Source organism: Lissotriton helveticus, chromosome 10 (assembly GCF_964261635.1).
Source record: "Lissotriton helveticus chromosome 10, aLisHel1.1, whole genome shotgun sequence".
NCBI lineage: Eukaryota > Metazoa > Chordata > Amphibia > Caudata > Salamandridae > Lissotriton > Lissotriton helveticus.
This window is the reverse complement of record NC_136071.1, coordinates 25,173,923-25,195,569: the sequence shown is the minus strand read 5'-3', so window position 1 is coordinate 25,195,569 and position 21,647 is coordinate 25,173,923. Positions and strand designations below refer to the sequence as shown.

General features: G+C 46.1%; 1 protein-coding gene across 3 annotated transcripts in view; it reads left to right on the top strand.

Moving 5' to 3' along the window:
• The window catches only part of LOC144785794 (ras-related protein Rab-7a-like), a 161,926-nt gene that overhangs the window by 84,168 nt on the left and 56,111 nt on the right, over positions 1 to 21,647 (top strand). For 2 of the 3 annotated variants that reach the window (XM_078664605.1, XM_078664606.1), the window contains exon 2: positions 4,898 to 4,956. The exons of the other annotated variant lie outside the window; for it this stretch is intronic. In XM_078664605.1, the coding sequence (XP_078520731.1) occupies positions 4,910 to 4,956 (47 nt within the window). In that variant the 5' untranslated portion in view covers positions 4,898 to 4,909. The remainder of the gene's footprint in view (positions 1 to 4,897; positions 4,957 to 21,647) is intronic. 3 annotated transcript variants of the gene reach the window in all.

Below are 21,647 nucleotides of genomic sequence, written 5' to 3'. Positions count from 1 at the left end.
TCGCTTTAAACACAGAATATTTGTTTTAGAGCAAACAAACATAAAAAATATGTATGTCGTTAGCTAGCGGGGTATGACATCTCGGACATTTAGGTGAAGGTGTTGGGGCAAACTTTGCTATTTTGTAGGGAGTGTAATAAAGTCTGTTGGTGACAAAAAAAGTGGTTCTTTTTCAAGCAGGCTGGTTTTATAAACGTATATAGAGTCTTTAAAGATGGTTCAAAAAGGACCTCTGCCTGCAATGCCATGGGGGATTGACTCCATGCCGCCTCTGAGGGAGGGATCCCAAGATCTTCAGCCTTTAATAGGTGATTGTACCACATAGACATTTCCTTTTTAAGTGGTAGGATGGATTGACACAGCCTCTCAAATTCCCCATTTCCTTTTATCTCATCCCGTTCCGCAGCATACCAAAATACTAACTGAAGATATTTCAATCTAGATAATCCAGTCCCTATCTTTGCCCTCAAATATTCCCATGGATGTACCCCCTCAACATCTATCAGCTCCATCCCGGTAGTGATTCCCGTCCTCTTTATTGGTAGTGCCACGGTATCTCTCAAACATTCTGGGGTTCCGGGCGAGTTCCAGACAGGAGCCAGATCTGAATAGTAACCAATCCCCCAGCTGATCCTTACCCTGTGCCACAGCTCCGGGGCTGCCTTTAGAACCTTCAGACGAACCCGCTTGAAGAATCTCGGGGATCCAAACTTATACATAAATCTAAGACTCACCCAGTTGGTCCAATGATTACACCATGTCCCCGGACAAAAAGGGGATGGGTCAGGCGACCCAAGCGAATGCGGTAAGCCAAGTGGTCCCCAGTTAGAGAATATGGCTGCACAAGTTCCGCAACGGCTTGACAAGGTGAGATGAGGACAAAAAAAAAAAAAGAACAAACAATATTGTTTCAGTGTGATGCCCAAATAGAGCTGCATTTTACCAAACCCCCTTCGTTTTCTATATCTCGTGTGCCACCTTTAGTAAGTCAGATATTCTTAACCAGGGGTTCTTTCCAAACTTGAGTTTGTGAAGCGACACACACAGGGGTAAAACAAACATAAATCTCACAAACTCGTGTTCTGGTGCACAAGCCGCCAGCGTGGCTGAATGAAGGTGATGCAATGCAGGGGCCACCTGGCAGCTTTAAGGAATATTAAGTGTTTACCTTGGCAGAGCATGCGTTGTTTCCGGGTCGCATGCACTTGGCTTTAATCTGTCTGTTCTTTAGAGATGAAGATGTTTTTTTATAGGTACAGTAGAAATTTAAAGATTCCTCTCTGGAGATTAAATCGCATACCTAGAGTCACACGAAACTTACTGATTGTACCAGCTAGAAAGTGCAGGACTAAATTCGAAGTTTTATAAAGGACGCGCTGCACCGCCTTTGGCAGCAAAAACTGCAACTAAGTGTACATGAGACTCCTTGGCACAGGGAAGCCTTCGGGTCGCCACGCGCTATATAAATCTGCCTAGTATAACTTTAAGTAAACTTCACGCCCATTCTTTTGTTTGCACCTCGGCAAGGACTCGTCGTGTCAGTGGTGGCTTGTGCTGTTTGAGAGCGTAGGAGTCAACTTACATTATAACATGAGATGGACAGCTCGCTAGGCATCGACCTTCTTGAACCGGAAGTGCTAAGCATCATTGGTCCCTGTTGGCAGAAACCGCCAGGCCTGACTGCAAGTGACTGCCACGACATGGACCAAGTTGACCACTGTGAGGGTTGTTAAATGAGGAGTCTTCGGAGTCGCTGGGAAGTTTCGTTTTTAATTTTTTATTTCAAAGTATTTTATTAAGTTTGTAAGCAAAGACATTAGCATTTCTGTTGCAAGGTTAGCCATACATAGTTTGTAGAAACAGTGTTTACAGGCACTTTTGAAATATATGTTTTAGCTAACCCCATCTGACTTGACTTGCTGAAAATTAGGACACGGGTAATAGAAAGAAGCAGGAGAGAAAGGGGTGAAAGGAGGGCACAAGCTTTATTGTGAAATATGCGGAAACCCACGACCAAGGCTCCCGATTCATGCGAAGACCTCTGGAAACTGAATTAACCTTTCCAGAGTTCTCGCACCCATCGTTCCAGCATTGGTCGTGGAACGGCAACTAAACAATGCAGGAGACTCACGCCCGGAGGCAACCAAGAGCCGGGTTGGCACGACATGCCCCATACCACAACTTCTCCCTCCTTTACAATGTGAAAAACACAAATACCCAAAACGAAGAAATACTAAGCATAACCATGAAATGACCCAAGGGTTCAATTTTTTTTATTTAACCTAAAACATAATCATTAAACTTGGAAGGCATTCTTCTCAGGCGACTGCCCACACCATCAATTCAAAATGGATATATCATATGTTTTGTGACGCACCTAGTACGGATAATGCAATCAAGTTTATGAAAAGGGTTTTCGCGATTGAAGGGTCACCCTCCATTATTGTTACTGATAACGGCACACATTTTGTCTCTCACAAAATGTGCACATTCCTGGCAAGCAATGGCGTGAGACACTTCAAAGTTGCTTTATATTCTCTAACTTCTAATGGATTAGTCGATAGGGCAAACAGACTGGTGAAGGAAGGTATTCAAGGAGCTCTATCATCTTGCCAGGATGTTCACGATGTTGTTGACACCAAAGTGTGGTCGTATAACATTTCACCTCCTAGGACTACAGGTGTGTCACCTTTTTCTCTCTTAAGAGATTGCATTTTTGTTCCCTGAATGGCTTATGAGTAGGCTCCCGGTTTTATAGTATTTATTTTTTTGACATTTCCGTCTGTATTTATCCATATTTATTTTTTGCTAATTTTATCTGTATTTATCCATATTTTTGGGGGGTTTTGTGGAAAAATAAACCTGAAATTAGTATATTTCCACATTTATTTAACCAGTAAATATGCACTCATGCTTGAATGCCTCCTAGGTTTCAATGTTGTAAACCCCACAGAAGATAAATCAATGCACTGATTAGAAAATATGCATATTTCAGTATCAAGTTTTTGCATATCTGTGGTGTTAATGCCTCTTTACTGAAATTCCTTTCTTTTTTAGCCCCCTTACCTATCAATCCACACAGCAATTGGCCTGACAGTCATGGCAGACAGTATTTAGAATTACCCCAAAAGCAACCCAATTTCCATTTTTATCCACATTTAAAAATAAATGCAGACAAGAAAATAAATGTTTTCTGCTGTATTTATCTGTAAAAATCAGTAAAAACAGAAAACAGGGAGCTTTACTTATGAGCAAACAGTGTGCGGAAAACCCATCGTTCCAGCATCAGTCGTGGAACGGCAATGGAACAATGCAGGAGACTCGTGGCCTGAGGCATCCACGTGCCGGGTTGGCACGAGATGTCCCATACCATAAGGGTAATTATGTGATAACTTTAAAGGCACAGGATATGTAAAACAGTCGGGAGGTAGGAAGCTCAGCCAAAAACAAACCGTAACGTGGCGCTGTCGCTCGTGACCCATTCCTGCGGAGCCCGCGACTCTGCAGGGACAGAGATGGGCTTGTGACGGAGACGGCTGGTGCAAGGGGTACCACTGATGGTAGATCTTTACTAGTCCTCCGCTTCCACAGCTTTACAGGTTGCTGCAGTTGATGTACAGTAGGTTCACCAGGAGGCTAGCGGTGCGGTCAACAGGGACCCGACATGGAGATTTTGCTGCCGGCCCCTAAAAAGCCTTTGATAAGTCTTTAGTCATGTGGAAGAAGCCAGATGACCCAAAAAAAAATCTTCTCAATAAAAATGTGTTTATCGAAATAAAAATTAAAAATGTATCTGTGCTCCAAATAAGAGTGGTGGTGGTGACTGGGAGCAGAGGATTTACAATGGGTAACCCCATTTCTCATTGTGGTTTTATAACCTGATTTCTCAATGGTGACTGTGAAGATTTCCTCCATGTTTTGTCTACTTCTGGCCTCTAATAATATCAAAGGGGTTTGAGTACATGGCATGAGCGCTTGCTGACAGTTCAGTGTCTCTCCCTTGGTCTTTCTTTTCAATGTGACAACTACTTCTCTTTCTTTGACTGTCTCTAGTTGTCTTTCCCCAGGTCCTTGTCTTCGGTCCACCAGTTTACCTCTTACCCTAGGTCTTTCCCTCCAATGTAACCAGTTTTTTTTCCCCCCAAGGGTTGTCTCTTCAGTTCTTTCAAGTCCTTTCTATACATTATTCTTTTAGATGTTGCTCATGATTTTATCTTTGATACTACTGCTTTTTCTGATTCCCTCGCAATCTTTTTCTTTGATTTCACCAGTCCTTCTCTTTGGTCCCTTTCTTGAAATTAACTTCTTTATCTGGATCATTCCCTTCCGTTTCTCTAGACATGTTTCTCCCTTTGTCTTTATCATCAATGTCTCATTCCTTACTCTTTCTACAGGTCTTTCTGATGTCGCAAGCTCTTCTCTATATCCTGATCTTCTCCGTCAATGCCGCAAGTCCTTCCCTTGCCACAGGTCTTTGTCTTCTATGTCAGAACTCCTTCTCTTTCTCCCTCTCTTTTCTTAGTTGTTTCAGTTGCTTATCTTTCCTGAGATGTTTCTTTTCTCTTTCACTTTCCTCAGGTCTTTATCTTCAGTTTGACAAATCCGTCTCTTACTCTAGGTCTTCGATGCCTCAAGTCCCTTTTTTGTTTGTATTTCTTTGAGGCCATGTTGGCTTTTCCGCAGTCTTTTTCTATCTGTTAGGTCTTCTTCTTCCACACGCTGAAACTTTCTCTTCAATATCTCTTTGAGGTCTGCTCTTCTCGTTCCCCAAGTATTTCGTTTCAATTTCACAACTCTTCTCTTTCCACTGGTGTCTCTCTTCAATGCATGAACCTCTTATATTTCCTGGTTCCTTTCCTTAAAGTCTCATGCTTTTCTTTATGGTCTTCTGTTGCAGGTTCTTCTTGACATGACGGGGCGTTCCAACCTGAAGATCATCCTCATCGGGAACTCCGGGTGAGCCTGAGAGGGGGGCTCGGGGGAGATGGCCGCTCTAGCAGCTCCTACGGGTAGCCTTTCTGGGAATGCAGGGAATTATGCATGCAATACTTGAAATAATCAGTCAACAGTATTCACTTGGAGCACATTCCAATCCATCGTTATTCTGACCTTAATACCAATCTAGACAGAGACCCGCCACTTGTACGTCAGCCTTGGCCTTACTCCAAAAGGAACCGTCCATTCGGTCTGGCCTACCAGGCCAAGTCCTCTGCTGATGGGAACTCATCCCCCCCCCCCCCAAACCATTTCTGTCTGTTTGGGCCTCAGTGAGAACAGGACCCACCTCTAGGCATACTGTCGCATCTGGGGCACGTCACTTAGAAAAAACTAAATAAGCGACTTGAGGCGTGCTTGAATTAACCTCAGCCGCTGGTAATCACTTGGGGTGCATTCCAAGTAATGTTTCCCACTATGCAAATAAGTCTTAGTCCTGATGCAGTTGGAACAGTCCAGCCCGAACTGCCGGGTAGGTCCCCTCTAGCCAGGGACACACGTAACCCCTAGGCCAGACCAGAAGAAGATCTGTTTTTTAAAGAGAAGAATAGTAGACCCGGTGGCCAATTGCAGGTGGAATTATAGTTTTAAAATGAAAATATAACGAAGAACAAGAGAGACAACGGTGGACGGAGGTGGAGTAGAGAAATGGTTAAAATGAGGAATGACTGTACAGGCAAGCATTTGCAATGCAATCAGTCTCGCATTTATGAAAGCTAGAGCCATTGGCGTTGTAAATGACAATGTTTTTTATTTATGTTTCATTGAGTATGCACAGTTTTGGGACGTGAGTGCTCACAGTCAAGAGCTTCATCTGATACTCAGAAAGAGGTGCACAGTCTGGGGAACACGGAGGCTCACATTTTGATGCACGCAGCGGGGGGCATAAGTGGGCATTTGTGTAGTGCACCCTTTGAAATCCGTAGCTGTCGTCCCATCACTCCTGTTCCCTTCCAATGGGAAAATAATTGTTATAGCACTTGTACCCCAAGAACTTTCTCGCCAAGCCAACCACTGACTTCTCTGAGAGATGGCCAATCCCACTTCATTCCGTGATGTAACGTAGGGGCTGCAACTATTCCAGCGGCAGGTGATGCCCTACGCATAGACGATAGATACCAAGTAAGACCAAGATGGCCGCCTCTGGCTCTGAAGGCAGCATTCTAGACGATTATGCTGTTGGGTAGCCAAGTCGTACCCCATTAGAGTACATAACCTCCAGCGGTTTACCACTCTATCCAAAAGGTTTGTAACCAACCATGAGTCATAACCAGTGAAAACATGCTGGGCTTAATTTGTAAAAAATATAAGTGCCAGGGTTCTCGTCCGGAGGCCACTGTACCTAGCACTACACATTGCCCCTGCCGTGCTGCCAATGATAGTAACAACACAACTATTAACCATCGCATGCCTACACGTTTTACAATTTGGACTATTCCAGGCTCCCAAAGCTACAAGAATGGCTTGGGCGGTAGTTATTAGTAATTTTTTATATATATTGACTTAATAAACAACTGTTATTGTGCTCATCTCTAAATTAGACAAACAGCGCCTCCCCCTCCCCCCCAGCAATTTGGCAGACTGTAATAAGTGCCAATGTTGGCAATTAAGTGCTTGTGCTGAGCACCGGAAACTACTGGCTCAAATTAAGCACTGAGTACATGTAACCTCTTGCTGTGCACTGCTCTAGCCAAAAGATTTGTATATGATAATGAGACATACAGTACGTCGCCTTCTGCTCTATATAAGATAAACAAATACCACCACTGGGTCTGGGCCCCCAACAGCAAGGCTAAGCCACAAAATATCAATGAACAACAGAATGCCAATACTGTCAACTCCTTCTTTTTTAATTCATCAGACCATAAGAATTGTGCACTATGGTCAAATACCACGCTAGTGTCAGAATGAATCTTTTATTTTATTTTAAATTTTTGAACAAGGATTATTGGTTATTATTTCACCAATTCATCATACATTACACGACCTCTTATATATATATTTACACAAAATTCACAAAAGTTTTTTATACAATATCAACGATGTCATCATTACCAAAAATAATTAGAATTTCGAAACAATCATACCCTCACCCATTCACATCAATACACATCAACATACATTTACACAAAACCTGGAATCAAAAATATTCACAGTAAGCCATATACAATAAATTTTTCAATGATAAAACTTTTCATGAAAGTTTTTCTATTACTCCTTTGTTTAGATGGCAAAAAGTTGTCTACGCGTTTCGAACTCACACCATTTGCGGAGTTCTCATCAGGACAAATAGCTGTGAGGGAAAGGAGAACAAAAGCCTTCCTTTAGGGTCATATCAGAAATGCTGGTAACCTTACTCACAACCTCCATTACTCAAGCCCCCTTGTCTTACCTCTAAAGTTTTTTTGAGCTGTCTGGGGTTACGAAAATCACCCGTCGAAGCAACCAGTTATCCAAATATAAACATCAATCTGTACGAAAAAGACAATCCATCACCAAAACGTCCCAATGCCATTCTTTCTTTCTAAAGGAACAAAGTGTGGGTGAACTTACTTTTATCTAAAGTGGAGGTCGACTGTGGAACCCGGAGTACGGCCAGTCCTGTAAAGGGATATACAGGGGTGCATGGTTTGAGGCTCATTTCCTATTTAACCAAACTTCTATGCAAGCTTATACATGTTAATGCTTACTTGTTAAAGTATGGGTGCTGTCCACATTAGTTATTCTCAGGACGCGGGTACTCACTGAAATGGCAGAAGTTGGCGAATGGTTAGTTCTGCTAAAACGATTTTAGTTGGAAATACAAGTGTCCGTTTGTGAAATATGTTTGTCACCCAAGGTTCCTACCTGGTTAATCAGCCTTGTAGATTTCCCCGCTTTGTTTGATACCTCGGCGCTGTAGTAAATGTCAGCGCTTTTCCCGTGGGGTGATATCCATGTGACCGCTGTCCTCGAAGGGATTCACGAGGAGCGTGTGGTCTCTGAAAAACGAGTGTACGAGCGGTTAATGTAACCATCCGTATTTTATGACTACATGCAGCTAGCCTTCACTCGGCTCGTACCTAATTGCACAAAATTAGAGCTTACCCGTCTGATTCGGAGCTTGTTGCTGTAGTCAGTTCCAATGTCTGGATTCAATTTCCGCCGCACTTCCGGTTCCGTAAAAGGATCCTGGGAGTTGTAGTTGTGATGCCGTTTGTACCCTTATATTCACAACCTGCTAATGGGTATTAGTGCGTAGGAAGAGTGACTGCTATATTTACAGCAAGTTCCTGGGTGATCAACTGACCACCTCTCAAGTGGTTCAATATAATTTACGTAATTCTCCCGTTAATGTCGTGTGATTCGGAATGGCTATCGCCTCGGCCATGTTGGAGTGGCTTCCACAGTGTCTTAATGAGTATGCTTTTTAATGTGTGCCAATTGCTGGGCCAGAAAATGAGACTGGTTGTACAGGTTCAAAAATACTGGTTATCCAAGGAAGGCTATATTTGGTCTCAACTCAGTTTATATATTTCAGAAAGCTCATTAAGCCCATGGGTGGCTGTGTTGAATTTCACAATTAACATTGCCTCTTGTTTGGACAGTTTCAGGTCCAGGTCTCCTCCTCTTATGTCTTTCTCTATTGTAGAGATAACTGTCCACATCACATCTGATTCCTTGTGGTTGTTTATACGCCAATGGTTCACCAATGGGGCCGTCGACACATTGTTATTGATTCTTGATTTGTGTTGTTGAATACGTGACCGAACTTCCTGGTTTGTCTTTCCAATATAGATAAGTCCACATGGACATCTGATGCTGTAGACGACATATCTTGATCTACAATTAGTGAAAGCTTCATGTTTCCATCCTATGTTGTTATGGCTGAAAAATGTGCCCTCCACAGTTGTGCTACAGCAGTTACATGACCCACATTTGTGGTGACCCTGAATGGGAGGTAACCTCAACATTGTTCTTAAATCAGGGGCTGTTGTCTGCGGCAATGCCACGCGTATCAGTTGATTGGCAATACTTGAATTTTTTCTGAATGCAAAAAGTGGTTCCTTGCTGAAGGTTTCATTCAAATTTTTTAATAGGTGCCAGTATTTCCTAACCACTTTCTTCAGCATGTTTGAGTTGGGACACCAGGTGGACACAAAGACCATCCTTTCTGATTCTTTTTTCGCTTTTCTTTCCAGCAGGCACTCTCGGGGGGGTCCACCATGCTCTCTTCATGGATCTCCTTAACAATTTTTTGGGGTAGCCACGTTGTTTTAGGTTGGCTGTAAGGTTTTCAGCATGTCGTTGATATTCCTCCTTGTCATGACAGTTGCGGCGGATCCTAAGATATTACCCATACGGCAAATTATCCTTATGGCTGCGCGGGTGGTTGCTCTTATAATGCAAAGCTTTATTTCGATCAGTTGGCTTTTTGTATAGTGTCGTAACTAGCCCACCCTCATGGGGGTAGATTTCCACATCCACATTTTGCTTTGCGAATAGCTGGTACTGTATTTGATGGTCGCAGTTCTATTGTTGATCCAATCAAAGAATTTCAAAAGATCCTCCTCGGTCCCCGTCCACACAAAGAAAATATCGTCGATATATCGACTCAAATTTTCAATCCATTGTACATGTTATGTTATGTTATGTTGTCTTGTAAAGCGCATTGCTACCCCAGCAATGGGGCGTCCCAGCGCTGTAGACCACTGGGGAACCCGTCCTGGCTTTCCCTGTGAGATGATCCCTGCTGGGTATCTCCAAGGTGAAACCAGGCATCCCCGGTGTACGTGGGGGCCGTTGTGGAGATGAGGCAAGCTAATGCCCAGAGTTGCCGAGTGTGATCCCTGGTTAGAGTAGGCACCGAAGCGAGAATTATCGAGTCCGCTGACCCTGGTCCACGACCCTGCCGCGTCGGGAATTGAACCCTTGTCCCGGGCCGTCCTCTGCTTCTGGGTCTGCCGCCTCTAACCAGTGAGCCACACCACTCCACATATGGGTTATTTGTGTACACAAAGGTTTCTTCATATTTAGACATGAAAAGAATTGCCAATTCCGGGGCAAAGGGGCAGCCCATCGCTACTCCACTTATTTGTAGGTAGAAATCCCCATCAAAACTGAAGTCGTTTTTTTTAAGTGCAAAGGCCGCCAATTTTAAGATAAAAGATGTGGGGATCCTGTGTGGTATAACCCTATCGTCAAGAATGGAATGTAGCGCGAACTGACCTGAATCAGGTATCTCACGCTTTACACGAGCACCAGTTGCGTTACATTAGGACACATTCATTTTTGTTAGGCACGGGGAGATTAAGTGATTTGCCCAGAATCACAGGATGTTCAGCGTCATTGCCGAGACTCGAACCCGGTACCCCAGATTTGAGGTTGAGCGCCCTAGCCGTTAAACCAACTCAGAAAGCAGCGGCACCTATGAGCCTCTCCACCTGAAACAACAGGAGAAGCACCTCATGCAGAAAAGACAATTTTTGGCTGTAAATTCCATGTTCTTTTTTTTACATTTTAATAAAATAACAAAAAAAGAGCGCACCAACGTGCCGGTAAATTCCATGTTCATTTCTGTTCTGGCTCCGCTTTACTGTTAGGGATGGTCAGTAGCCACCACAGGAGCGCACGGTGGTCTGGACTGTGGTGTGAGATACAGGAGCTCCCCAATGTGACATTCTTTAAGTGTTCCTGCTGCTTTCAGACTTTTAATTTCCAATTGGTTAAAACCTATTTCACCAAAACAAAACTGCACGACACCCCAATGTGAGCTGGAGACCTGTCAAGGTTCGAGGGGGGATTAAATACCTTCAAATGTATTTTAGCTTAACCTCATTCCCAAGTCACAAAGTGGAATACATTTTCCAAACGTTTTATTTATAAAAATCTGGATTTAGAAACGTTCTAAGGAGTTTCCCAGCTTATAGAAAAGTGTATTGACCACAACATTGGCTCCATGGAGAAACATGCTTTTTGCCAGAACAAAAACAGTATCTGTTGCACTGTACCCCAGAAGATAAACAGCCTTGATAAGTCCTGTGTGAGGGAACATCAAACTACTTTTAAATGCTGTGCCATGGGGGGCAGCTTGCAGGGCCGGACTGGCCATAGCAGGCACTGGGCGTTTCCCCGGAAGGCCACTAGGGTGGGGGCCGGTTTTGGGCCCCTGGGGGACCGTTTATGTAACCGGGGGTCGGCAATATCTGCCCCCTGTAGCAAAATCGTCCGAAACCAGCCTTCGCAAACTGCTCGGCTGCACTCCCGCTCACCCCAGGGGGGCCGGTTGAGCAGTTTGCCAGGGCCGGTTTCAGTTCCCAGTCCGGCCCTGGCAGCTTGGCCTTGAGCACAAGGAATACCGGCTACTTTGATACACTCCTGCGTGTTGTGCTCTGTGCTCCCATGGTCTTGCGTTGCTGCTTTGAGCCGTTATTACCACCTCAATGCCTACCGGACAATGGTCATTAGCTGCAAAGCAGCTGTGTAATCTGGAGACGAGGGACTTGGAGTAGCAGGTTTGCCCTATTCGCGCTCTTAACTGTTATTGCTGTGCCCCTGAAGATACCTGCGGGTTGTTGGTGTTGCTTGGTCCATTGTCGTGGCCTGGTAAGCCGGTTCTTTGCATTGGCGGGCCAGAGCCCAACACTGTGACTGGTGGAGCAATCCGAAAGTAATTACTGTGTAATTTAAACTTCTTTTTGAAACCATACCAACATGTAACAATTGCAAATCCATTCCCAATTGCATTTATGTGCAAATGTTTACAATTGAAAGTATATTTTACCTACCGGTACCAAGCCCTGCTTAGTTCGTGATATAAAACATAAGTATATCTTTTTTATACTTATACAATTGGTCTGGATTCTGCCTCTGTTTGTAAACATACTTTGTTCGATACCGGTACCAAGCCCTGCTTGGTTCTAGAAATAAAACGTTAGTATATCTTTTTTAAACTTAGACAATTGGTCTGGATTCTGTCTCTGAGTGTGTGTAAGCAGACTTTGTTAAAGTGAATGCAATAAATGCTTAACACACCTGGATAAGCCTAACTGCTTGCCCACGCTACCACAAAGAGTTGTTCGTGATTATCTAATTTAGCCCCTGCTATACCTCTGGGGACTCCATGGACTCTGTGCCCAGTATACCTCACTTTGGTACAGTATATACAGAGCCAGCTTCCGACACTCTCGAAGATGAAATGATCAAAAACGATGGGCCTTATTTAGATCTTGGAGGACGGGTTACTTAGTCACAACGGGGACAGATATTCCTTCCGCCAAAATATAAATCCCATTATATCCTATGGGATTTATCTTCCGCCAAAATATAAATCCCATTATATCCTATGGGATTTATCTTCCGCCAAAATATAAATCCCATTATATCCTATGGGATTTATCTTCCGCCAAAATATAAATCCCATTACATCCTATGGGATTTATCTTCCGCCAAAATATAAATCCCATTATATCCTATGGGATTTATCTTCCGCCAAAATATAAATCCCATTATATCCTACGGGATTTATCTTCAGCCAAAATATAAATCCCATTATATCCTATGGGATTTATCTTCCGCCAAAATATAAATCCCATTATATCCTACGGGATTTATCTTCAGCCAAAATATAAATCCCATTATATCCTATGGGATTTATCTTCCGCCAAAATATAAATCCCATTATATCCTATGGGATTTATCTTCCGCCAAAATATAAATCCCATTATATCCTATGGGATTTATCTTCCGCCAAAATATAAATCCCATTACATCCTATGGGATTTATCTTCCGCCAAAATATAAATCCCATTATATCCTATGGGATTTATCTTCCGCCAAAATATAAATCCCATTATATCCTATGGGATTTATCTTCCGCCAAAATATAAATCCCATTATATCCTACGGGATTTATCTTCAGCCAAAATATAAATCCCATTATATCCTATGGGATTTATCTTCCGCCAAAATATAAATCCCATTATATCCTACGGGATTTATCTTCAGCCAAAATATAAATCCCATTATATCCTATGGGATTTATCTTCCGCCAAAATATAAATCCTATTATATCCTACGGGATTTATCTTCAGCCAAAATATAAATCCCATTATATCCTATGGGATTTATCTTCCGCCAAAATATAAATCCTATTATATCCTACGGGATTTATCTTCAGCCAAAATATAAATCCCATTATATCCTATGGGATTTATATTTTGGCGGACGAGATATCCATCACCGTTATGACGGAGTACCCGTCCACCAAGATCTGAATCAGTTCCTATGTTTGGGGGTCCCTGAGCCTCATTTTACAGCCCGTAAAGTCATCCCGGAAGAAATGAACCTAAATGCTTTTAGGGGTAGAGGATGAGGACTGAAGTGCTCCTTTGGAGGAGGGTCAGTCTTATTTTCATTTGGTTAACGTCCTCCCTTTGGAGCTCTGCAGTCTGCCCACCAGCTCACAACAGTGCACAGATTCACAACTCTTGGATCTGTGTGTCCTGGCCACCCTCTGCACACATGACTGCAAGCCGCTCAAAATGGTGCCAGAAATGTTGATGGCTGTGTTTACTGACCCTGGACATACGTTGTCAGAGCGCATGATTTGTAAAGTAGTTTGATGTTTCCTGGCACAGGACTTATAAAAGCTGTTTATATTCTGGGTACAGTGCAACAAATTCTACTTCTGTTGTGGCAACAAAACATGTTTATCCTGCGGCCGGTGTAGTGTGCCCTAAACTTTTTTTGTAAGCCTGGAAACACCCAGAAATGTTTCTAATTCATGACATTTTAAAATAAATATTTGGAAAATGTATTTCACTGTGTGACTCAGCAGCTTCACTCCTACCCTCAGGGTTCTCTTGAGATTTTCATGGAGTTTAGTGCCCTACTCAAACCTTGATAGATCTAGGTATACAAGGGGCTATTGTGCAGTTTCTTGTCTTTTGTTTTAACCAGTTGGAAATGAAAAGTTTGAAACAGCAAGAACATTTGAAGAATAGCATAAGGAGAGATCCTGAGCTCACACCACAAGTCCAGGCCACTGTGCACTCCTGTGCTGTCTGCTGTCCATCTAAGGCCGAGTCGAACACCGGACTGAATGCGTAAAGTGCAGCCAAGAAGGGTCTTTCTGGAGGAAGTGCTTCTCCTGTTGTTTCAGGTGGAGAGGCTCATAGGTGGCGCTGCGTTGTGGTAAACATCCTTTACAATGACTGCGTTACAACTCATGCCAATACCCTGCATCTTTTACTCCGCAAAATCTTTTACAACGCAGGGCAAACAATTACAACGCCATTACAACACCCCGGTGGAGTTGGATTAGTAAATTGCGTTGTAATGGACAATGCGTTGTAATGGATTGTGTTGTAAAGCCCTGCGTTGTAAAAGATTTTACAGAGTAAAAAATGCAGGGTAATGGCACGCGTTGTAAAGGCGTGTGGATTAAAGTGTCATATTCCTGCTTTGTGATTCTTATTATGAAATGGTGATTGTGCTTGGCTGATAAATCACAGGTTAGGTAAAGAAGTGCACAGGCCATCCACAATCCACAAACTCACTGATAGCTCTCACACACACGGACACACACCTTCACACACATGTGCATTCTGACAAATACACAATCACACACACACATTGGAGGACTCTCATTTGGAACTGTCCACTCATCACAATCCAACCAATCTAGGTCACACTGGAAGGTCAAAGGTCGTCACACCTGACACTCATTCAGAGCCCCTTCGATTGGAAAAGACCAAAATCCACTCTTGGCATCTACATCCAGCTACTTGGTAGAGCGCCAGGAGTCCCAAGGAAATGATGAACCAGCGCTATAGAAAAACTATGGAACCCAAGAAAGGAATCAAGGCAGCGAGACATCCTAGGGGTGAACTTGAGTCGCGCTCGCCTACAACACCATCTACGTCAGTTAAGAGGTTACTGTGGATTTTGTCTTCAGGAAAATGTATTCACCCGCGGAAAATACACAAATTAGTAGCACAAGTAAAGACCTAAAACGTGACAACTGGACACAGATACTGTAAAATGTGTCCCAGAACATAAGCTGCTGTTACAGAAGATCAAACAATACAGGATGGACGGCAGGGGCAAGAGATGACGAGCTTTGCCTATGACAAGCATCAAAAGAGCAGAGTATTGTCTTCTTTTTCTAAATCCTTCATAATTAGATCCAGTAAATGTACTTAATGGCTAGCAACAGGGAGGTGAACTCGAACATTTAATATGTGGTGTATTTCCTTTCCAGAGTTCTTCTTCAAAACAAGCATCTGCAATGCAATAGGTCTCACATTTACGAAACGCTTGGCATTGCAAATGGTTGTTTGGAGAAGCGCCCCATGCCGCACTTTCAGTTTAATGGCAGCTGTGCTCATTTAATTAGACGCGGCTCTACTAAAGAAAGGGGCGTGGCCGCCATTAACGTGAAAGCGCGCCATGGGGGGATTTACAAACAAAAGTAAAAACAAAAAAACATGCGTCCGCGTTTGGGCGCCATAAAGCGGCCGCGAATAAATGAAAGGTGCCACTGTGGCGTGCGGCGGTATGAGAAAAAAAAATAAAGCCTTACAAGAGAGCGTGGTGAAAAGCATTTAACAAAATTGTGCTCGTATGTTGTAAGTAAAGCCTACCAAGAATCAAGACACATAACAGGGGATGTCCTCATGGGAGGTTACAAATGAAGACAAGGCGGTACTAAGGAGGGACTAACAAGCCTATAAACGAATTAGAAGCCAGCATTCACCAAGGCCAATGGCACAAGCCAATGAAAAATATGGGCGGAGAGTCGGCGGGGCATAAAGTCCATACCTCGCAGAGCAGCGCATGCGCTGCTAAGGCTCGACCTCAAAAGGGTTTTAGAAGAAAAGGTTCTATCCAAACCCAGGCACATTAGGCTTTTCTAGGCCAGTTTGCCCTGTCCGCAGTCATATGCTTTTTATAGCCCTTATGTACACAATGGTGTGTGGGCTATAAAAGCCCTCCTTAGTATACTAACCATGTTGTGAGGAACATATTCAATGAATACAGGCGCTTTAAATGGCTGCATTCGGTCATTAATGCTGGGATTTTTAAAAAGCTATTGAGTTTTTAAAAGTTAGCCTAAACAATTTCCTCCAGAGTAATTGTTTATCAAAGGCTGTGCTTCTTTCTGGATTCTCTGTGGGGGCCCCACCCACTGTGGTAAGGGGGCCCTGCAGGCTGTAACTGGCAGAGGCAGTAATCGGTTATTGTATTTCTCTTCAGTCCTGGGCCAGCTCAGCGCATGCTGCGCACTGGTGCTGCCTTAGAGATCACATTGACTGTGCTGACAAAGTGAGGGGCCCCCTTCACAGGGTCAGGGAGCAAGACCACTGACTCATTGTCAGTGAAATTGCTCTCCCACCCTCGCAGCTCCACCATTAAGTGAGGTGCCCCTGCCCCTGCACTCTTGAGTGTTGGTGATCGAGGCCCTCCTCCACCCGCAGGTTTCCCTGCGCCTCATCCCTGGTGGTCCAGTGGACCTCTGTCTCCTTTCTTTCTTTCTGCTCCTTCACTCGTTTTTCTCCCCTTTCTATCTTTCACCTTTCTGCACCTCTGCTCTTTTGTGCCTTATTCTTGCCCATTTTCCCTTTCTCTCCCTCTGCTCCTTCTCTCGTTTTCACTCGTTTTTTTACACTTTCTATCTTTCACCTTTCTGCTCTTTTCTGCATCTCTGCTCTTTTGTGCCTTATTTCTGCCTATTTTCCCTTTTTTCTTTATCCCTTCTTTCCTCCCTTTACCTTTCCCCGCCGCTGCTGCCCCCGCGGCCCCTCCCCCCCAGCACGACCGGCCCAATCCAGCTCCCCTCCCCGCTCCCGCCTCCCAGCTGTCCAGCCCTCCCCGACCCCTACTTAATGGCGGCCACTGCGGGGACAGGCGAGCAAGACCACTGACTCATTGTCAGTGAAATTGCTCTCCCACCCTCGCAGCTCCACCATTAAGTGAGGTGCCCCTGCCCCTGCACTCTTGAGTGTTGGTGATCGAGGCCCTCCTCCACCCGCAGGTTTCCCTGCGCCTCATCCCTGGTGGTCCAGTGGACCTCTGTCTCCTTTCTTTCTTTCTGCTCCTTCACTCGTTTTTCTCCCCTTTCTATCTTTCACCTTTCTGCACCTCTGTTCTTTTGCGCCTTATTTCTGCCCATTTCCCTTTCTCTCCCTCTGCTCCTTCACTCGTTTTCACTCGTTTTTTTCCCCTTTCTATCTTTCACCTTTCTGCACCTCTGCTCTTTTGTGCCTTATTCTTGCCCATTTTCCCTTTCTCTCCCTCTGCTCCTTCTCTCGTTTTTTTACACTTTCTATCTTTCACCTTTCTGCTCTTTTCTGCATCTCTGCTCTTTTGTGCCTTATTTCTGCCTATTTTCCCTTTTTTCTTTATCCCTTCTTTCCTCCCTTTACCTTTCCCTGCCGCTGCTGCCCCCGTGGCCCCTCCCCCCCAGCACGAACGGCCCAATCCAGCTCCCCTCCCCGCTCCCGCCTCCCAGCTGTCCAGCCCTCCCCGACCCCTACTTAATGGCGGCCACTACGCGGCCGCGGGATGCGGGCGCGCCGCTGGTGCACCGAAGGCGCATCAAAGGCAAGCACGTCTGCGTCCGTCTGCGACCCGTCCGCGACCAGCACCAGGAACCCCGGACCTCCGCCCCGCCAACGCTACGACCCAGCAGCACTCCACGCACTCAACCCAGGCTGCAACAACAACTGCAAGCTAGCATCACCAGCCGACACCCATGGACCCTTCAGCTGTCACCGCTGCCGGCACACCTGCAGCACTGCCAAGAACACGGATCCAGCACAACCCGCCCACAAGAACACAACCGAACTGAAGACCCTGCAATGCATCCTCCTCAACGTCCGATCCCTCCACAAACACGCCACAGAAATCTGGGACCTCCTCGACAGCACAACCCCAGACGTAGCATTCTTCACCGAAACCTGGACCAACACCACCTCGGGACCGGACATCGCCATCGCCATCCCCCAAGGATACAAGATCTCCAGGAAGGACCGCCCCATCCACCCAGGAGGAGGAATCGCCATCGTCCACAAATCCAGCCTTCGCCTGAGCACACTCCCTGACGAGTCCACAGAACTGATGGAACACCTTCACTTCAAGATACTGGCCAGCCCCACCGCCGCCCTTCGAGGAACCCTCATCTACCGACCCCCTGGACCCCGCGGACCCTTCGCCAACTCCATCACGGACATTATCTCCCCGCAGGCCATCGCATCCACCAACTACACCCTGCTGGGAGACCTCAACTTCCACCTCGACAATCAACTAGACCCCAACACCACATCCCTCCTGGACAACCTCCACAACATTGGACTCCGCCAGATCGTGACCGAGCCCACGCACTCAGCAGGACACACCCTCGACCCCCTCTTCACTACAGGAAACTCCATCACCTTCAGCCACACCACCGAACTCCCATGGACCGACCATCGTTGCGTCCACTTCACCTTCAGAACACCCACCATCCACAGACACCAGCACCTGCTTCCACAAAGAAACTGGACCAAAATCACCGATGACCAGCTCACCTCCTCACTCAACAACTCCACCCCAACCATCGCGGAAAACGACGACCCCAACACCGCAGCCCGAACCCTGCATAGATGGATCTCGGACAGCACCAACACCATAGCCCCCCTCAAGAAAAAAAACAATACCCGTGCCAAGAAAGCCAGATGGTTTACTACCGAACTTCGAGAGTCCAGGCGCACATGCCGCCGCCTCGAAAAGGCCTGGAGAAACACCAAATCCACAGAAGCCCACAACAACTTCAGAGCCACCACCAACGCCCACCATCAACTCATCAGAGAAACGAGGAAAAAAGCGATTGAAGACAGAATCTCCACCCACGCACACAACAGCAAGGAACTCTTCAGCATCATCAAGGAGTTCGCCCAACCCACCAGCGAGTCTACCGACATCCCTCCCTCACAAGACCTCTGTGACAAACTCAGCATCTTTTTCCACCACAAAATCAAGAGCATCTACGACAACTTCGACAAAGACAACCAACACACTGAACCCTCACCAACCACCCCCGACACCCGGAAACCAGCGATTGATGACTGGACAGCCCTCACCACCGAAGACACACTGAAGACAATGAAGTCAATCCACTCAGGGGCCCCCACGGACCCCTTCCCCCACCACATCTTCAACAGAGCCGCCAACACCATCGCACCCATGCTCCGCCAAACCATCAACCGCTCCCTGGCGACCGCCTCATTCCCCGACGACTGGAAACACGCCGAGGTCAACACCCTCCTAAAGAAACCCTCAGCGGACCCCACCGACCTCAAAAGCTACAGACCCATCTCCCTGCTCCCGTTCCCAGCGAAAGTCATTGAGAAAGCCATCAACAGCCAACTCGCCACATTCATTGAAGAACACAACATCCTCGACTCCTCCCAATCCGGCTTCAGAAAAAAACACAGTACGGAAACCGCCCTCCTCGCCGCAACAGACGACATCCGCACCTTACTGGACAAAGGAGAAACAGTAGCCCTCATCCTCCTCGACCTATCAGCGGCGTTCGACACAGTCTCCCACCGCACCCTAATACGCAGACTCTACGATGCAGGAATCCAGGACAAGGCCCTCGACTGGATCTGCTCCTTCCTCTCCAGCAGGACGCAGCGGGTCAGACTCCCCCCTTTCCTCTCGGACCCCACACCTATCACCTGCGGAGTCCCCCAGGGCTCCTCCCTCAGCCCGACGCTCTTCAACGTCTACATGGCTCCACTTGCCCCCATCGTCAGAACCTACGGACTCAACATCGTGTCATATGCAGACGACACCCAGCTCATCCTCTCCCTATCCAACGAGCCCAACACCGCCAGACGCAACTTTCGAGAAGGCATGGAAGCCGTCGCCAAATGGATGAAAAACAGCTGCCTACAACTAAACACCAACAAAACAGAAGTACTCATCATGGGCCCAAACCCCGACGCCTGGAGTGACACCTGGTGGCCCACTGCCCTCGGAAACCCGCCAACCCCCACAGACCACGCACGCAAACTGGGAATCATCCTGGACTCCGAGCTCAAAATGGACCGCCAGATCAACTCTGTCTCATCTTCCTGCTTCCACACCCTCCGCCTCCTTCGTAAGACCTTCAAATGGATCCCCCTCGAACACCGAAAGACAGTCACTCACGCCCTGGTCACCAGCAGACTCGACTACGGCAACGCACTCTACGCCGGAATAAACAAAAACCTCATCCGCAAGCTACAGAACATCCAGAACGTCGCCGCAAGACTGGTCCTCAACCTGCCAAAACACTGCCACATCTCCCAGCACCTGCGCACACTCCACTGGCTCCCTGTCGAGGCGAGAATCACCTTTAAGATGCTCACCCACGCACACAAGGCCCTCCACGGCACCGGACCAGCATACCTGAACAGCCGACTCAAATTCCACGCACCCCAAAGGACCCTACGATCAGCCCAGCTTTCCTACGCTGTGGGCCCCCGCACCAGAAAGACCAGATCTGGAGGCCGCTCCTTCTCCTTCCTCGCGGCCAAAGCATGGAACGCCCTTCCGCTCCACCTCAGACAGACAACATCGCTCCCCATCTTCGCAAGAAACCTCAAAACCTGGCTCTTCGACAGACCCCCTCCTTGATGGAATGGAACCTGCACCCCCCCACACCCCCCCCCCCACCCCATGCGCCTTGAGACCCTTACGGGTGAGTAGTCGCGCTTTAACAAACTCCTGATTGATTGATTGAGATTGGTAAGGCGGGCACTCGGGCAATGGGAGATGGGCCGGTATCTGAGTTCCAGCTGTGAGCCGCTTTTTAGGTCGAGCATTCGCGAACTCTTGTATATACTTTAGTATATACTTATATGTGTATGTACTTTGTGGGCTCTGGAAATCTGCCCTGGGACTTGTCTGCTTCCACTTAGGGACTTTTTTCTGTTCAACTGCCTCTATTTAACTGTCTTGATAGAAAACGACCAGCAGAGGTCAGTAAAATACCAGAATTGCTTTCTGCTTAGGGACTTTCTTTTTTTATTTTTCTGGCAACCGCCTCGATTTAACTTTCTTGATAGAAAACGACCATCAGAGGTCAGTAAAATACCAGAATCACTTTAGCATTCTCTAGATTCCAGTCCTTAGAAATTGTCTTCCACGAGCACCCGTAGACAATAATATTTTTTTCAAAGCTTGTATTTTCGGTGATATGACCACTGAAGGCCCTAATCTTATATTAAAAACAGAGCTTTGGACTATACCATTTCTTGCTGAAAGGCAATATTTTTCTCCATGTGACCCCCATACCTGGCGTGTCATGCAGTTTGGTGCTTATTTTCCCTCCATGTTAAGGAACAGTAGATGTTTCAGCACCCAGGCTAATGTGCTGCTTATCTGAATACATATAAGGTCCCAAAGGCGAGACCGATTGCATTGCAAATGCTTGTTTGGCTAGAGTGGAGGCCAATTTGGGCGGCGGCTGTGCTCTTCAGATACCGCCATAGGCGGGGTGGGGGCCTGAGTATCCTTTCTGAAAGCAGATGGGCCTCTATTACCTCACTTTTACCACCGGGGCGGGGAGTAATTCCCAGTCTCTCTCTTTATGTAATGTATGCAGATTGGGGAGGGGGACCTGAGCAGAAGTGGCCTCACTT